The sequence below is a fragment of the Equus quagga genome, chromosome 4 (genome assembly GCF_021613505.1).
Source record: "Equus quagga isolate Etosha38 chromosome 4, UCLA_HA_Equagga_1.0, whole genome shotgun sequence".
Taxonomy (NCBI): domain Eukaryota; kingdom Metazoa; phylum Chordata; class Mammalia; order Perissodactyla; family Equidae; genus Equus; species Equus quagga.
The window spans coordinates 15,623,966-15,642,545 of NC_060270.1; the positions used below are offsets into that span (position 1 = coordinate 15,623,966).

At 41.4% G+C, this 18,580-nt stretch overlaps 1 protein-coding gene across 3 annotated transcripts in view; it reads left to right on the forward strand.

The window, feature by feature from the left end:
* The first annotated feature begins 5,846 nt into the window (after positions 1-5,846).
* Positions 5,847-18,580, forward strand: part of SIDT1 (SID1 transmembrane family member 1) — a 99,679-nt gene continuing 86,945 nt past the window's right edge. For all 3 annotated transcript variants that reach the window (XM_046659910.1, XM_046659911.1, XM_046659912.1), the window contains exon 1: positions 5,847-6,115. In XM_046659910.1, the coding sequence (XP_046515866.1) occupies positions 5,918-6,115 (198 nt within the window). In that variant the 5' untranslated portion in view covers positions 5,847-5,917. The remainder of the gene's footprint in view (positions 6,116-18,580) is intronic.

Here is an 18,580-nt window from a genome sequence, read left to right on the forward strand (position 1 = left end):
TTTTCATCTGGAGTATACATCAAGTATAGTAGAAAAGGAAAGGTTTGTATAGAGCAAATACAACTTGATTATGAATAGACAAGTCCTCTGAAACCCCAAGAAATAGTGGGGGTGTGCATTTAATATTACCGTTCCATTTGTAGAGTATATCTCTCCCTAATAAGTGTGTATGGGTGGTATCACAGAGCAGGAAGGAATGTTTTTCAGTCAAGGACCCAAGGGTTGTAGTTAAGGGCTGGGAAATAGGGAAAAATCTGTGAGTTATTTGAAATGCCTACCACTTGTGTTCTATGTTTACTCCAAGGAAGAGGTTGAGCAAAAATGGCAGGGTTTAATGTAGAAAGATTAGTGTGTTAGAAGGTACTTTTTAGTTTATCCTGAAATCTCCTATAATTTCGTATTTTTGTTTGCATGATTGAATTACGGTCTAATCAACTTTAATTGGAAATGTTTCAAGTGTGGCTTTTGGGAGACTTTGACCTATTTTTCTGGACTTTTTTTTTCACCCTGAGGTTTTTTGTGAAAAGAGGGATCCTGTAGGTCCCTCTCTGGATCTGGTCCAATCAGGTTTTGTCATCCAGGATTTAGCATCTGACGTTCTGATCAACATGCGTAGGAGCTGATATAGGTCAGGTAACCCTGGGTCATAGGCACTCAAACAATTCCAAATTCTTCTATGAATATTTGCTGGTCTTGCTTGGGTTTAGGGAAATCTTTCATTACAGCTATTAACTTATCTCAGGTCCACAGTTTAAATTCTACAGTTGCCTGCATACCTGGTTCATGGGAGGGATGGATCCTTAGAGGCAATTGGCATTTGGAGTTTTAGGAGAGTTTTGAGGAAAAGGTAGGGATCTGGACCAGGGGAAGAAGAAGGAGGAGATGCAGAAGGAGAGAGATCAGAGGATAAGGGGAAAGAGGGTGAGCCGGCTACAGGAAGGCAACTCTAGAACAAGGTGGGGGAAGATTTACTGTGGAAACGAGTCTGGGTGGTTGTTTAAGTTTGCCAAATTGCTCACTAGCTTTGACCAAAGAATCTTTTAGTGAAGCAATTTTGAATAGAATTTCATTTGAAGCCTTCTGCAACCCAATCAAAAAATGTTGCCCACAGGGTCTGAGAAATCTCATTCTCTTTCTTTTTCAAGGCACCTCTCAAATGAATAATTTTGTTCAAGTCCAGCGTTCCACAGAGTGGACACTGAAGGCCCAGATCATCCTTGGTGAAGTTATGCCATTTAAAACATAGGTGCAAGAATTAGAATTGTAATGAGTGGACATTATAAGAAGTAGGAGTATTTCAGAAAAGGGAACCCTCATACACTGCAGGTGGGAGTGCAAACTGGTGTAGCCACTATAGAAAGCAGTATGAAGATTTCTCAAAAAATTAAAAATAGGTATGTCATATGATCCAGCTATCCCACTACTGGTATCTGTCCAAAGAACGTGAAATCAACAATTCAGGGGCCGGCCCAGTGGCACAGGGGTAAAGTGCGCACATTCCACTTTGGCGGCCCGGGGTTCGCCAGCTCGGATCCTGGGTGCAGACATGGCACCCCTTGACAAGCCATGCTGTGGTAGGCGTCCCACATATAAAGTAGAGAAAGATGGGCACGGATGTTAGCTCAGGGCCAGTCTTCCTCAGCAAAAAGAGGAGGATTGGCAGCAGCTGTTAGCTCAGGGCTAATCTTCCTCAAAAAAAGAAAGAAAGAAAGAAAGAAAGAAATCAACAATTCAAAGAGATTTACACATCCCTATGTTCATCGCAGCATTATTCACAATAGCCAAGATGTGGAAGCAACCCAAGTGCCCTTCTACAGATGAATGGATAAAGAAGACGTGGTATATAGATATATACAATGGAATAATACTCAGACATAAAGAACGACAAAATCATGGCATTTGCAATAACACGGATGGACCTTGAGGATATTATGCTAAGTGAAATAAGTTAGACAGAGAAAGACAAATACCATATGATCTCACTTATATGTGGAAGATAAACAAACGCATAGTTAAAGAGAACAGATTAGTGGTTACCAGAGAAGAAGAGAGTGAGGAGAAGGTAAAAGGGATAAAGGGGCACACGTGTATGGTGATGGATAAAAAACAGACTATTGCTGGTGAGCATGATGCAATCTATACAGAAACTGAAATATAGTAATGTACGCCTGAAATTTACACAATGTTATAAGCCAATATGATCTCAACTAAAAAAATAAATAATTATTGAAATTTTAAAAAAGAAGTAGGAGTTTTTCCAGAAGAAGAGGCATTAGACTTAGACTGCCTCCTAAGAGCTGGCCAGGGTCAGTTGAAAGTGATACTTGTGCACTTTGAGTCTTGAGCCCCCAACTTGATGATCGCTGCCTCCAAATGTAGACCCAACAAGCTAAATCTCCAGGCAGGCGGAAAACCAGAGAGAATGATCTCTGTAGATCAAAGCCACACTCTCAGGACAAAAAGATCAAGACACAGGGATAAGCTTATCTGGTTTCATTGGTGACCCATAGCAGAGTTTGTCCGAAAGCATGCCAGTCCAGAGAACCACACTGATCTGTGAGGCCAGCTGAAACAAAAGGCTTAAAGGGCCCATGTCTGTCCCCTGCTCTGTGACAAACAACACTTTTAGACAACATAACACAAAACAGAAGCAGAAAAGAGAGCAAAAAGAGATGAAAAAGAATGGTCTGACTCCACCAAAGATGCCAAACGAATGGGAAACAATAACAAAGTCCAGATGTCAAACTGAGACTAGATAGCCAAAGAACTCAAAAGCCAAGACAGAGTTTAGACCCAGCACTGACTGAGCACGTCAATGCGTACTCGACGCTGCAAGCAGTAGGGCACAAGTGGCCTCGCTGGGTACCACACCTTGGTGAAGGCTGGAGTTCGTGGTGGCAGGCAGTACAGATAGTATCTCAGTGGAACCTTCAGGAAAATTATGGACACAAAGACCACCAAATGAAAACAAACAGTGGTTGTTTATTCAGAGCTTGCATAGCAAGCCACTGTCACTTGTGTTTGGCAGAGACTTAAAGGCAGGCAGGGTAGTGGGAAAGCTTAATAATGAGAAAAAGGGAAGCATTCAGAAAAACTCTGATTGGCTCCTGGTGGCATGGGGAAGCTGGAGGCAGGCTACCCAGAATCAGGGCATTTTATGGTTTGTGGAGCATATTTGACTTTCTCTGACTGATCCTGAGTTGGAAACGGGCGAAAACTGCAGAAGTTGGCACTTCCACTGACAAGTCACTGACCAAGTTGTGACTGTTCTGGGCCGTTTGCTGCAGAGGTTACAGTTTGCGTTCCTGGACAGGTTGCTGCAGAGGCTGAGGGTCAGAGTTCTGTTGTCGTATATGGTCTGGCCCTTGTCTGTAGATTGAGTCTCTCACAATGGAAGCTTGCCATCACAGATATTTTAAAAGCCTGGCTGATGGACCATATTTTACTTTTTAGCGGTTGAACTAGGAGTCATATAATAATAATATTTGGCTGTATAACTCTTAAACTTTCTAATATACTTCCAAATACATTCTTCCCCACTTTTATCCTTACAGCAACCTTGCGATTCTGGGAGGTTAATTACCTAAGGTCACTCAATGGATTTGGGCTAGAATTAGGATTAGATCATAGTAGAGAGTGATTTGCGATATATCACTCAAATTGTCTGGTGTAGATATCATCTATAACGGCTTTAAAATAAATATTTTGGGGACCAGCTCAGTGGCGTAGCAGTTGGGTTTGGGCACTCCGCTTGGGTGGCCTGGGGTTCACTGGTTCTGATCCCAGGCGTGGACCTATGTACTGCTTATCAAGCCATGCTGTGGCAGGTGTCCCACATATAAAATAGAAGAAGACAGGCACAGATGTTAGCTCAGGGCTAATCTTCCTCAAAAAGTAAATAAATAAATAAAACCAATTAAAGTTTTTAAAAAAAATAAATAAATATTTTGGGTTCTGTGCTCTGGTAAAGGATCTGTTCCAGTTGTTTCTGATTTCACTGCTCCAAGTTACGATAAAGCCTTGGAGAGTTACAGGTCTTTTCAAATACCTTCGAGGCTGTCATGTGGAAAAAGGATTAGGTTTATTCCTATGACTCCAGAGGGCAGAACTCATGTCAGTGAGTGGAAGAGAGGCAGATTTCACTTTAGAATGTGAAATATCTCTCTAATAATGAGACACTTGCCCCCAAAAGAAGGGGTTGCCTTGTGAAAAAGCCAGTTCCTCATCTCTCCTAGTGCTGGGTGCGACTCCATGATCCTTCTGCTCTGGAGAATGCTTGAAATGGCCAGGCCAGCAAACCTAGAAGGACGTCCTAAACTTCAAGTTTATGAAATTGTGTTAAATTCTAAAAAGAGGGGTAGACATTTTAAATATAGCAGTTTAACATCATTCAAATTCTGGATGAAATTATGTTTCTCAAAAACAGTGAGGTCTATTTTAAACTTTACCCCTAGACCCTCTTTGTATTTCTGTTCTTACGCCCGTACATTTTCGAGAACAGTTTTTAAAAGATGACAATTGTCCTGATAAGGAGTCATCTAACTCAGTCTTCCATCAGCATTGTTTCCTGACTGTACAGTTATAAAACTTTGTACCAAATGTATTGTACTCATTGTTGACGTTTTAATGAATTGTAGGGATTCAATGAGGTAAAACAAGACAAAAACCAAAAACCTCCCTTTGAATGCTAAATGTTAGGATTTTAATCTGTAATCTTAACTCTTTGAACATGATCTTTTTCTTCTTTCTGGCTTCTTTATTAATGTTCCTTCAGGTTGAACGCAATTAGATTCTTTTCTAGTTTAAAAATAACTTGAAGCTGAAATAAAACAGCAAGTCCTCTTCTCTACCTGAACTGATTGTTTTTCTCCCAGGATTTCCGCGGATCTTCTCAACTTGCTTTTTATCTGCCTCTTTAGCTGTTTAAATTGCATTCCCTAATTTTTGCCAGAAGAGTATTTCCTTCTAATGATGGGCTGTGGTTTCTCTCATTTGAAAAACAATACAGAAGCCTGGAGATTCTCCCAGAATCTAAGAAGTCATTGCAGACGTAAAGTAGGCAAGAAGCTGGGGCGGAAAGAAATGCCCTCTGCATAAATCCGGTTACTCTGAGTCCTTTTTGACAACTTCCGGGACCAGACTTCAGGCGGTGTTCAAAATTGTCTTCTTCACCTTATCTATTTATTTTTTCACGATCGTACATATTTACATCCGTACGCATATGGCGAGCGGGAGAGAAAGCGATGACGTGAGGCTCTCGTTCAAAAGAGGAGGTAGTGAGGAAATGAAACAGGTGTCTGGGAACGGGTTCTGCTAGAGAAGGGAAAATTGAGAGTTAACACCCCATCATTCAGACGGCAGGAGTTCTCTGCAGGTAGCAGACTGGAAAGGCGAACTCGTGCACCCTCTTTGGGGACAGGCTCTGTTGCTTTCCATTTCTTCGCTTGCAGCCAGGGTGCACATTTACTTGAAACCGACTGAATTTCCTGCTCAATGGCTGGTCAGGTTGACTCTTCAAGACTAGTGGCTATTTCTTTTTAATGTTTCCAATGTTTTTACTTTCTTTCTGTCTTTTTTTTCGAGGTTGAGGGGAAAGAGATCGGTAGAAATTCTCGCTGGGTAGGTGGAGGATTCTCAGAAATGAGAAAGGGAGGAGGAAACGGACTTAGAAGCCGGAGAGCAAAGCAGCCCCCGGGCTCTGTATCCTCCGCCCTCCCAGCCCCTGGCCGCTGACCTCCCGCGGAGACCCCAGGCGGCTGCATCAATATTTGATCGGCCTTTCGCCAGCGCGTTGCCAGCACTCGCCGGCAGAGCTTGCCAGGCATCGCCGGTGCTGCGCTGCGGCCGGCGGCCGGGCCCGCGGGGGGCTTTGGAAGGACCGGCTCCGCGCTAGCCCCCTCGCGGGGCGGCGCCCACCATGCGGGGCTGCCCGCGGCTCGCGCTGCTCTGCGCGCTGCCCTGGCTCCTGCGGGCGGCGGCTCCGGGGCGCCCCGCGCAACCCCGCGACCCCCGCGACCCCGCCAGGGGCGCAGATTTCAATCGCGTCTACAGCGGGGTGGTGAGCCTCAGCACGGAGAACATCTACTCCTTCAACTACACCAGCCAGCCCGGCCAGGTAAGACACTCGCTCCCCTCACTCGACTCCCAGGAACTTGCCAGATCTCAGAGCCCCGTCGCTGCTTTGGGTCCCCTGGGAATCGACCTCGGGAGACCTCAGGGTCCAGGACCCTTGTTCCTGTTCTCCTTCGAAGTAGTCGCTGCCCTGCCCGAGCTGCCTCATCCTCCGCAACCGGCCCGGGGGACGACTCCGCTGGTTTCGCGCCTCCCCTGGCCTGGTCGCTGGCATTTCTCGGCTTTGCAGAGGCGCTGGTTCCTCGCGCCATCTGCGGGTCCTGGCCCCCTGCTGGGCTTTTCTCTAGGAAACTCGCGATTTCTAGGGTTGCGGAGGGAAGGGAGCGCACCTCTGTTTCTAACCCCCTGCGGGGAAGGAATCTCATTTCGTTTGAATGATTCAGCCAGACCCTTGGATTTCATAGTTCATGGGGAGGGAGAACTGCTCAGAATCTAAAATGGAAATGTGTGAGAACAGACGCAAGCTGCAGAACCTGTGTGTATTCAGTAGTCACTTCCTGCGTTTCTCTTCCATTGTCACACGTATGTGCTTCAGAGAAACCAGAAGACCCAGCCAAAGATATTGAAACTGCAGCCATCAGCTGATCTATCGAGGTTTTGATTTTAAATAAGAACGGATAATTGTGTGAAAGTTCTAGACCCGTTTCCGACAAGAATTGAAGTGAGACACGGGAAAGAAATGAGTGTTTCAGCGACTATCTGTTTGACACATATACCCTGATTATATAATGTAAGAAAATGCATACAGTTAGATTTTTTCCTCTAATGCGGGACCCTCTGGGGCCCAGGGGAAAGAGAACCCCTCCCTCTGCAACCTCCGCCCAGGTATCTGCCTCTGGAACTTCATCCCATATAAATGTGTATAGGTATCCCTTTCTATGCCAGCATTTCTTACTCCCTTGGAAAATTCCAGAACCAGATGCTTGGGATACAACTATATGCCTCCCTCTCTCACTTAAGATCAGAACTCAGAAACCTGGTAGCTTCAGGTAATATTGAGCCAGAGGGACCAGTGCGCCCATCACCACTCTCAGACATCTCCCAACTGTGTGTGTTGAGCAAGTGCCCCATCTCCAGTCTGGCACCAAATCCGAAGGTCCTGTTACCAAGGCAGCACAGCCCTCACCCTGTCCTGTCCTCTGCTGACCTTCAGGTCGCATGTCCCAAAGTGAGCAGAGTGGCATGTGCAGAGCCACTCCATTGTAGACAAGTGGGAGGGGGCGGTTTTTATTCTTCAAACCCCATGTAAGTGACCTCTTCCTGTCCAGTGTGGAGTATGAACCAGCTGACATTATACGAGAGGTGTGTTCCTAGCCCTGTGATTGGCTCAGAACAATAAAAGTCTGAGAAACCCCATGATCTCTGGGGGTATACTGTCAGTTTCCCCTAAATCATTGGTAAGGAAACTCAAATGATGTGTGCAAAGTTAGTCCTGACATCTAGACTTCAGTATTTCTTGCATTTCTGCTTAGAGATAGATTGACCATTGTTCTGGCTTTTTAACCCTTAGTATTCGGTGAGCTCCTCTACTAACAGCACAGTGTGCACTGTTTGCAGTTGGGGTCACCTGCTTGACTTTCCTAGAAACTCGTGAGATCTTGAGGACAGGAGCAGCTTCACATTCATCTCTGTACCCCAGGACCTAGCACAGTGCTTGGCAAATAAGAGGTTTACTATTTTTGAAAAAATGAATAAATAAATGAGGAAAGATTTAAGGAATCTTTTAAGATTTAAGGTGAAGACAAAGTAAAATATATACTGTTTCAATAGGTTTAAAGTGTGAGATCTTTTCAGATAAAACAAAATTTTAAAAATTGTTCTGAGATTATGCCCTTTCCATTTTTCCTGCATGTATGTTAAAATGCCCTTTATTTTATGAAACAATGGTGATAATTAGTTTTTTAAGTTTCTTTGCATAACACAATAAAGAGTTGACAACCCCAACAGTTCCTAAAATTTTACTACTCTCAGAAAAACAGGTGGGAACCATGCAACTGGCAAATAACTCAAGTATTTTAATTATTTTAATGTCAGTATGCAATAATATGACCCAGATGTCCTCCAATCTTACAGCTGAGACTTCTATTTAATATACAAATAAGACAGGGAAATCCTCAGCCCACTTACTTTGGGAAATGACCCTCCTTTCCCTCCAGTCAGTACTTCCACGGATTTCTCCAGAGATGGCATTTTTCTGATCTATCCTTCCAAGCTATTCTTCTCTTTCTATTGATGGCCTCCGCTCTTCTTGGTCTCTTTTGCCCCACGGTGGATACCAGTAGCCCTTCCTTCCAATATGATGAGCACAATGCTATTGGATGTAGCAGAATTTTACTGAAGGTTTGGAGTAACATAAGGGAATTGCAGAACAACACAAGATAGGTAATAGGTTAAATCAGAAATCTAGAGAACACTGTCGTAGCAATTTACCAGCTATTCCCCACCAGGGGAAATTGTTACCAAACCAGATTCGTTTTTGCCCGCCGCTCAGAAAGTCAAGCACTGAGAAGACGAGATTGCAGCAGAGAGTTTACTCACAAGGCAGCCACGAGAGGAAGCAAGGGCACGAGCCTCAAATTTGCTTCTCCGAAAATAGGGACTCAGGGATATTTATGAGATAGGGGGCAAGGTGGTCTGAAATGTGGAGAGAGGTGATTGGAGGTGAGGAGAGGTGAGGTAATAGATGATCTGCGCAAGCGTAGTCAGACTTCATGCCTTTTCATAGGACCCATGTTCACAAAATGGTGGCGTTAGCATGATCTGAGGGTGGAGTTTTTAGCCCCTTGACATAAATGGTCGCCTATCGGACATCTGCGCGGGCCTAGATGATGAGTTGGTGGTCTCAACCAGCCTGAAGTGGACAAGGAGTTCTAATTCCTGAAAACCAGCTCACACACCTATTACCATGGTGACCAAGGCTCCAGGGAGATGTTATCTATAGGAGCCTAGTGGGAGTCAGAGAGCACATTGCCTAAGCAGCACAGTTAACAATGGGTGGGTTAAACAGCTAGAAGCTGTAATCAGTAATTGCAAAAAGGAAAAAAAACTTCAGTACCTAGATACTTAATCATCAATGGCTGTTTGCCGGTTTCAAAATTTCAAGATGGTAGCACTATTTTTCAGCCCCTGGCTTGTCATGATCGTTTTGGTTACCACACATCCTAATGTTGACCTCCCACTCTCTAAATTTTTGTTACTTTCTCACGTCAAGCAGTTTTGCCCCATTGCTGACCCCAAACTCACTAAAGGACTGTGCTAAATAAAGATCTATGAACCCAAAAGCAGAAGCTTGGACATGATCATTTTTCCTTTAACCTGAGCAAAGTCTTGATCGGGGCCCCCTCCCAGCAGGGGTCATTTCCCACCCACCTCTCTTCAGTGCAACAAAGAATTTAGTTTAGGAAAAGAAGTCTAATTTTTTGAGTTTTAATCTTTTTTCCTTTTCTCTTCAAGCCATTGCTATGTTTGCCATGATCTTCCAATTGGCTTGGAGGAGAAAGACTACTCTAAGTTTAGGCTTTGGTGAAGAAAGGAAGCTGCCTAGGGCCTTGGCTCCTAATCTTTCCTGTCAGCCACTGTGTCTCTGGTCATGCTCATCAGCTGAGCTCAGCACCAGGAAAAGTCTCATATGCCTTCCAGGCAAAGAGTAATGTAAATATGACGTGGCCATTAAAAAAAAACATCACTGGAAGAGTGGAGGGACTGGTTTAAAGAGAATAATGAAAATAATGATTGAGGGTACAGATTAGGCAAGACCATGGTCCTTGTTATTTCATTTCCCTGGAGGGGAAGTGTCTGGAGACTCCTTTTAAGGGGAGGAGGGCTTCACTGTGGATAAGAGGGTGTTCTATAACCACAGGGCTGAGCTAAACTAGAAGGAAATCACCTTGTTGAGAAAGTTGCCAGGGATATGTTTGATGCGGACAATAGCAGGTTTATTGGGAAACAAGGATACTCCTGTAGAGACAGGTGGCAGCAACAATCAGATGTTTATATTTGAGCTAGCTGGTGATAAGAAGCCTTCAGTGAAGATCTATCTGTGGGCAACAGGGTGTCGTCTTCTCTGACATTTTCAGTGACAGAATTCATTGTTTGCCACTGATTTTTCAATTTGAAATGTTTCCCTGGAAATATTTCTTTTATTTTGTTTATTAAACTGGGCATTTTTCTTTTAATGACATATACTCTGCTCAAGGAACAATCGTTGGCTTTATTAATATCAATCAGTAGTTGTATATCTAGAACTGGTTACACTAGCCTCTTGGATCCAGATTCGAAAAGCCTGTTTTAGTTCTCATGAAAAATAAAATATATATCAGGAGGGTCCGGCCTGTGGCCGAGTGGTTAAGTTCACACACATGGCTTTGGCAGCCCAGGGTTTGCCCGTTCAGATTGTAGGGGAGAAGACATTTCCTCTATCTTCTCTGGGTTCGTCTGGCCGGAGAATGAATTAAATTCACATGAGACAGAATAGCAAGAGAAAATTAAACAAAGCTTTATAACATGTATACATGGGAGAGTTTCTGAGGACCATGGCCTGGGGTCTTTCTTCCCAAAGGAAGAAAGGGCACCAAAGAAGTGGGGTGCACAGAGTGGTTATATACCCCCAAACAGGATGTTTCACATATCATTGAAATGTCCCTCCCACAAGAGTCACAAGATTGCCCTGTCGGCACAGGCACAGCGCTTGATGGACACAGCAGGTAGTGGGTCTGCTATCTCGGAGGACGTAGCAGGAGGCAAGTCTATCGTCTCAAGCTGGTTAGTGGGTGGTCACAGGTGAGCGCAGCAATCAGTTCCTAGCCTAAAGAAAGATGCTTCATCCTTAAGGAAATACCAACGTTGGGAGAGGGAGGGAAGTTGCACCTTTATCTCAAGGACCTTTGTTCTTGCCATGGTAAATGTTTTAAAGCAGATATACAATGCATGCTCAACGGCCTTCGGCCTTCATCAGGCCCTTTTGGAAAGACAAGATCAGGCCAAATTAGGTTTACACCAAATGGCTTCCTCATGTACGCCAACACATCCCATTGCTTGCCATTTCTATTTGTCAATGTATAGATGGGAGAGGCTCAGGCAAGCCGAGCAACTCGCCAAAATGGCCAAAACCCCCACAGCTGAAATATCATATCCAGCTAAAGACAAAGGAGGATGTTGGGGGTGGGGGAAGTCAGTTACAGGAGGTTACCAGACAAGCACAATAAACAAATGTAGATTTAAGTCCTTGCCTTCACCATTGATTAAGAGTTTCTAGAGACAAGTTCATCCCCCCTTCTTCCTGGTAGAGAGGGAGATATCTTTACAGATGGAGAGTTCCTTTACAATGTGTCTGTTACAAAGGGTAAGTAAATTCTGCTTTACAGTTGCTTTCCTGTCTGCAAAGTAATGAGCCTCAAATAATCATCATGCCAAAGAGACATATCTTGGGGTGGCGAATTCCAGGCCCCCACAAGATCCTGGGCACAGACCTAGCACCGCTCATCAAGCCATGCTGAGGCAGCGTCCCACATAGAAGAACCAGAAGAACCTACAACTAGGATATACAGCTTTGTACTAGGGGGCTTTGGGGAGAAAAAAAAAGAGGCAGATTGCTGACAGGTGTTAGCTCAAGGCCAATCTTCCCAAAAAAAGGAGAGCGTATATTTATATATCAGGATATTACTAGTTATGAAGAAGAATTTAAAACTTCGATGTGCTAGCCTCAGTTCTCCCAGTCTCATGTGTACTTTCCCTGTGTCCTTTATGTACCGAGGCGGAGAAGCCTGTGCCACTGTCCCCCCACATCCTCTGATTGAACTGGACTGGTGCTTGTTTGTGAGGAGAGAATCACGGCATTAGCACAACATCTGGGTGATTGGTTACTGTCTCAGTCACTTTGGGCTGCTATAACACAATACAATAGACTGAGTGGCTTAAAAAAACAAACATTTATTTCTCACAGTTCTGGAGGCAAGAAAGTCCAAGATCAAAGTGTCAGCAGGTTTGGTGTCTGGTGAGAGCAGCCTTCCTGATGTGAAAACAATGCCTTCTAGCCATGTCCTCACTTGGCTCAGAGAGCAGAGAGAGAAGCAAGCTCTCTCCTATCTCTTCTTATAAGGACACTAATCCCATCCTGGGGGCTCCAACTCATGATCTAATTACCTTCCAAGGACCCCGCCTCCAGATACTTATCACATTGGGGACTAGGCTTTAACATATGATTTTGCGGGGGGGTGGGGGGCGGGGTGAGGGTAGACGCAAACATTCGGTCTGTAGCAGTTGCCTACCACATTTTTCTCTGTGGTTCTGAAAACAGAGCATCAATGTGTCACAAGCGTGTCTAGGGGCTGACATTACCCCAGTTGTGGGTCTGATTTTCTGGAGCACCCGTCTGCCTGCCTAGGCCTGATAATCACGTGCTGAATTGTATAATGGATTCTCTAAGTGTGTGCTGTGTAATATGGCAGCCATTACCTGCATGTGGCTGCTGAGTGCTTGAAATGTGGCTAGTCACAAAATGAAATGTATTGTAAGTGTAGAATACACCAGATTTTGAAGACAGTATGAGAAAAATAACATAAAATATATCAATGTTTTTTATTGATAATATGTTTAAATGATAATATTTTGGATATATTAGGTTAAATAACATATTAATAAAATTAACTTCACCTGCTTCTTTTTACTTTTTTATTGTAGCTACCAGAAAATTTTAAAACGCATATGTGGCTCATATTATATTTTTATTGGACAATACTGCTCCAACTACTACAAGACTTTAGAGAACTCATCATCCCACAGAGAGCTTTGTTGGAGGAAATGAGGCTTAAAAAGGTCATAATAGATAAGCAAAACTTGGGTTGGCAGAAAGAAAAGGGAAAGTTCTTCCAGATATAGAAGGATATATCTGATTTCTTTTTTGGCAAGGCTATGTCTTGCCAAATGTCTGGCACATAATGTCTGGATTTTGTGATATTTTTGTGATGATAGCCACTACTGATCATGATTGCCTATTTTCATGAATTCATTAGGAATGGCAAGATAATGATATTTTAATTATATCATTTATTTTTTCATTTATGAGCTAGAATATTTCTCTAACAAGAAACCTCATCATCTATTTGGTTGCCTTAAGCTAACGTGGAATGAAGTCTCCATTCTTTCCCTTTATTTACCAATTTTCAAAATAATGAAGTGGTCTCCTACCATCCTGTAGCAATGGTCAATGAGATGTTATTTAGCATGATAGAGCTCATGAATTTAAACATATCTGGTGTGTTTCAATCTGTGCAGTTACTATCCTTATTTAAGTTCAAATTGCTCATATTTGGGCGGTGAAAGTCAATTTGAGTTGGCTCCTGAATTCTTTTGATAAAACCCAAGTGCTCTCTGATGTCTTCCTTTCTGTCTTGAAAAGTTATTCAGGCCCATCAGGTTCAGTTCCTGTCCCCAACCTAAAATCAGCCATTTCTCCAGGAAAGTCAGGTTCTTTTGACTGATAAGTAGTTTCTGGAGACCACAGTTTGAGAACTAGAGGCCTTTATTGCTAATGGTTTGGTCATTTTCTTCTAAGCCTCCTCAGTGGACAGAGCTAAGGAATACATTATATCATGAGTTCATCCTAGTACTTCCAGTTCAAATTCAGAAATACAGGGTTTGTACTTAACCTCACTGATCTTACATCTATATCTCCTTTCTCCCACACCCAAAATCCTGGTTCTCAATTGTACCAACTTAGTTACTGTAGGGGAGGAAGACAATTCCTCTACCCTCTAGGTCCTTCTGGCTGGCCTAAGAATTAAATTGGCATGAGACAGAATAACAGGAGGAAATCAAACAAAACTTTCTAAGATGTATACATGGGAGAAACCCAGGAAAAGTGAGCAACTCATCAACATGGCCAAAGCCACCACCTTAAATACCATCTTCAGCTAAAGACAAAGGAGGATGTTGAGGGTAGTGGTTTGGGACTTCAGGGGAGGAAGACAATTTACTTGGAGATGGAAAAGCAAATGTTTGATAAACAAATGTTTGTTCGCCATCTATAGACAATGTGACCTGGGAGATAATGGACTTGGCAAGGAGCCTCCCAGTATACCATCCCCAGAGTTATCTATGGTGATGGCCAGTGACCATAGTCCTGGGACAGTCCTTCTATCTTGAATTCTTTTAGGCAGTTAGGGGGAAGGTCAAAGTTTCTTTCAGAGTCTTTTGTTCTTAAAAATAATCAAGGCAAAGAGACACATTTTGAGGTGGCCAATTCTGATCCCTCAATGACTCATTTGCTTTAAGCCACAATAAATACACAACAGTTTTAGATAACAATACTAACATTATCACCAACCATAACATTAGTGGAAACAGTTTAAGGTTTATTGTTACACTTCCTTTTACCTCAGGGTATATTTCGTTATGGATGCTGAGTCAAATTATTGTGTTTTAAACTAAGGTAGCATAGTTCTTTCCATTTGTTTCATTTTACTTTTGAATTTTAGGGACATTTTTTAATTTTGTTTGAAAATTAACAAACAAAAATCATGCAAAGCATGATTCAAAGAAATCTAGCTTCTATCCTGTCCCCGGGACCCTATGCCCTCTCTTCCTCCATAGATGACCATTTAAAAATGTATGGTCTATAAAATAAAACTTTTTTTTGTTCTAATGGTTTCCTTTTTACTGATAGGTTTAAATAATGCCCTCAGTCTTCTCTGTTTTATCTATCGTCTGTTAGTTCTCTATGATGAGCAATATTCAAATTAGCTGATACCTTCTCTTCTTTCTTCAATCCCCAAATCTAAACCCTAGTTAATACCTATAAAGAAATTAATGAATTTATTTTATTTTTCATACACTTTCTCCACTTTCCCCCTATTTTTGGTGTCTTCATTGTCAGAGCATATAATCATTACAAGCTTTACTACTGCCCTTAGAACCAACATTTAGTCTTAGTTCTACAAGTATATATATATTTAAAGTTCACAACTAATCGTTATGTTAATGTCCTCCAGTCACTTTGATTGTTGAAAGCTTGTTCTCTAGGAAGTGACTCAGGAAAGACTCATGGGAACAATACTCCTAGAATTCTTTCATATTCATAACAGTTTGTCCACGGCCTTTGTACTTGCAGATCTGTTTGGCTGACGATAAAATCCTTGGCTCACATTTTTTTCCCTTGACTTTTAAGTATATATACTCCTTTGTCTTCTGACAAAAGTGATAATTAATTATTTTCTTTCCCTTAAAAGTAACTTAATTTTTCTGCCTGGATTCCTGAAAGAATTGTTTTCCTTTTCTTTGAAATCCAGTAGTTTTACCAGACTGTGTTTAGTACGTCAATTTTTTCCAGGTCTGTAGTCTAATCTTTCAACATGTAACTTCAATGATTTTTTTTTAATTCAGGAAATTTTTCTTAGAGTTTTTAATATTAGTCTATTCCACTGCTTGATTATCTTCTTTAAGAATTCCCTTTTTACTTATGGTGGCCCTTCTTTGTTGTTTTATATCAGTTTTTCTAGAATTATTTTTATCTCTTTCTTTATTTCCTGCCTGAATTAAAATTTTTTCCCCTCCTTTCCATCTTCTATTTTCCTTAAGACATTATTGAGTTTTTGTTATATCCTTGTGCTCCTTCAAATGAAATATGCATTTATGAAATAATTTGTTAATTTATTTCTAATTTTTTCCCGAGTTCTCCCACTTCCTTTTTTAAACGCTCATTTTCTCCAATCATCTCATTTCTAAATTTTTAGAATTCTTATTTATACTTTTCTTTCATAGTGTTTTAAATTTTCATAATTTTTAATTTTGAAATATTAGGATATAATTTCCATCTATTTTGTAGGCATGGCTTTCTGGCCTATGTCAGCCATCTGAAATGATGTTTTCTGCTTCTTATTCTCTTTTACTTACTGTGACTTTATATGGGGTTCAACTGCTATCCTCGTCTGTTGCTCATCTTTATATTAGGTGTGTTTTCATTACTTTTAGAAGGGAAAGGTAGATCTGGAGAGCTTTCCTTGCTTTCTTCTGCAATCTTTGTGAAATGATCAAAATGAGATTTTCTTTCTGAGGTCTTCCTCCACACTGCCCCTCCCCCATTTTATGGGGAGTTCTCTTTCCTTTACCTCTGCTCTGTCCTGCTCAGTTTGAATTCCACTGCCACAGCTTTTCCTCAGGCAGGGCTTTTTCTAGGAAAGGAGTCTTGATTAGTTAGCTTTGAGAATTGATGAGGTCTACACTGTTCTGGATGCTCTGGACTTCCTGAAGTATCCTTAAATTTACCGACAAATTGCAGCCTACAAAACTCCCTCCAGTTTCAACTGCTGTTCTCAGATTGGCCCTCCAATCTTTTCAGTGAACACTTTTTGAAGAATTTTGGTGTTCTCTGATTCTCAGAGCCGTCAGATCCCCATGCCTTCCCTCTGCTTCACCACATAGTTGCTAACACCACAGAGGTGTTGAAGCTCTTGATAATTTGTTCCCACTCATTGATGTTTTGGGGATACCTTATCACCTTGGGGTTTTTTTGGTAGGGGTGGTCCATGGAATTTTGATTCTGCTATTTCAGTTGCTCTGTTTTCACGGGGGATATTCAGCGAGATTCAAAATCTATGCTGCTGCTGACACGATCTTCCCAGAATCCTCTCCTCATTGTTTTTTTTTCTGTAACTTTTAATTTTGAAATAACTTCAAACTTACAGAAATGTTAGAAGAGCGGTATAAAAAACTCCAGTATTCCCTTCACTTCAGTTTCCCAATTGTTAACATTTCGTCACATTTGCTTTATCAGTCTCTCCCTATAAGCACATTTTTTTCCCTGAAACACTTGAGAGTAAGTTACAGACATAATGCTCCTTTGTCCCAAAATACTTCAGTGTATATTTCCTATGAACAAGGATGTTTTCTTATATAGCCACGGAACAATTATCACAATCAGAAAATTAACATCGATACAGACTTTATTCAAATTTCACCAATTTCCCAATAATGTCTTTTATACCCAAAAAAAGTGGGGTTTTTTTCCCTTTCTTATCCAGAATCCAATCCAACAATACAAGTTGCATTTGGTTGTCATGAATCTTTAGTCTCCTTAATCTGGAATTTTATTTCAGAATGTCAACATTTTTGAAGAATACAGCCAGTTATTTTATAAATTGTTTCTCACTTTGGATTTGTCTGATGTTTCCTCATGATTAGATTCTGGTATACCATTTTGGCAGAACACTGCAGGCGTGATGTTATATCTTAGGACATCATACCAGAGGCACATGATATGAAGTTTTCCTCTTACTAGTGTGGGTAACTTTGGTTGCCTGGTTAACACGGCCTCTCCCAGTTTTCTCCACTCTAAAGTTACTATTTTCCTTTTGTAATTAAAAAGGAATTTGTGCCCAATTGAACTAAAATTCTTCTTTATCAACAATTACATTCTTTTTAGTTCTTGATGGTTCTCATGAAGAGTAGAATTTATTAATGCATTTTTCTGAGAACAGCATTTATCACTTATACTCATTTATCACCTTAAAGAACAATGATTTAAAAAATACATTGATGGTAAAAAAGTCAAAATAAGACATTGATAGCAGAATTTCGATGATGACTAAAGTGCAAGATAAACATTAAAGTTTAGAAGTGGTAGCTCCAGCAAGACTAAAACACCACTGGGGCCATCGGTGTCAAGAGAAATAGTTGGTGTTTACTCAGCATACTGCTAACTACTTCTTACATAAACAAGATGCTAAGAAACTTTGTCACAAAGTTACCCTTTCAAAATATATTACATATTATTGTTGGCATTTTTTACTGATAAAAATGGGTTATCAGATAGATCTTATTTATAACAATATGCTATGTTAAGAGATTAAACAGTTTCAAAGAAAGGAGAGACAACTGAACTTAGCATCTTTTTTTTTTTTTTTTTGAACTTAGCATCTTAATCTTGCTGTTCTGGAATCTGACTGCTCAAGTTCAAAGCATAGCTCTGCCACCTCACTACCTGAGTGATCTGCAGAAAGTTGTCTAATCTTGCTTAAGCTCAGTTTTCTCATGTGGGAGACAGGAATGATAATAAGAGATTGTGGTAAGGATGAAGTGATAATGGGCGTGTACGCTTTCAACACAGGCTCTGCTCCATAGTAAGTGATCAACACAAATTAGCTCAAGTTGTTATTGATAGTGTTCATAATATTTCAGCAATATCACTAGAGGGTTTTCAACAGAGGAAATATATGCTCTAACTTAGGTTTTAAAAGGTTCACCCAAGCTTCAGTGTTGAGAACACACTGGAGGCAACAAGAGCAGAAGCAGGATAATTATATAAGTGGCCATCGTAAGTAACTACCAACTTGAGAGTGTAGGAAGTGGTGAGAAGTGGGAAGGTTATAGAGACGTCGTGAACGATTGCCTTATCCACTGGACATTGGGTTTGAGAGAAAGAAAAGAGTCAAGATAACTAAAAATTGTAACTAAA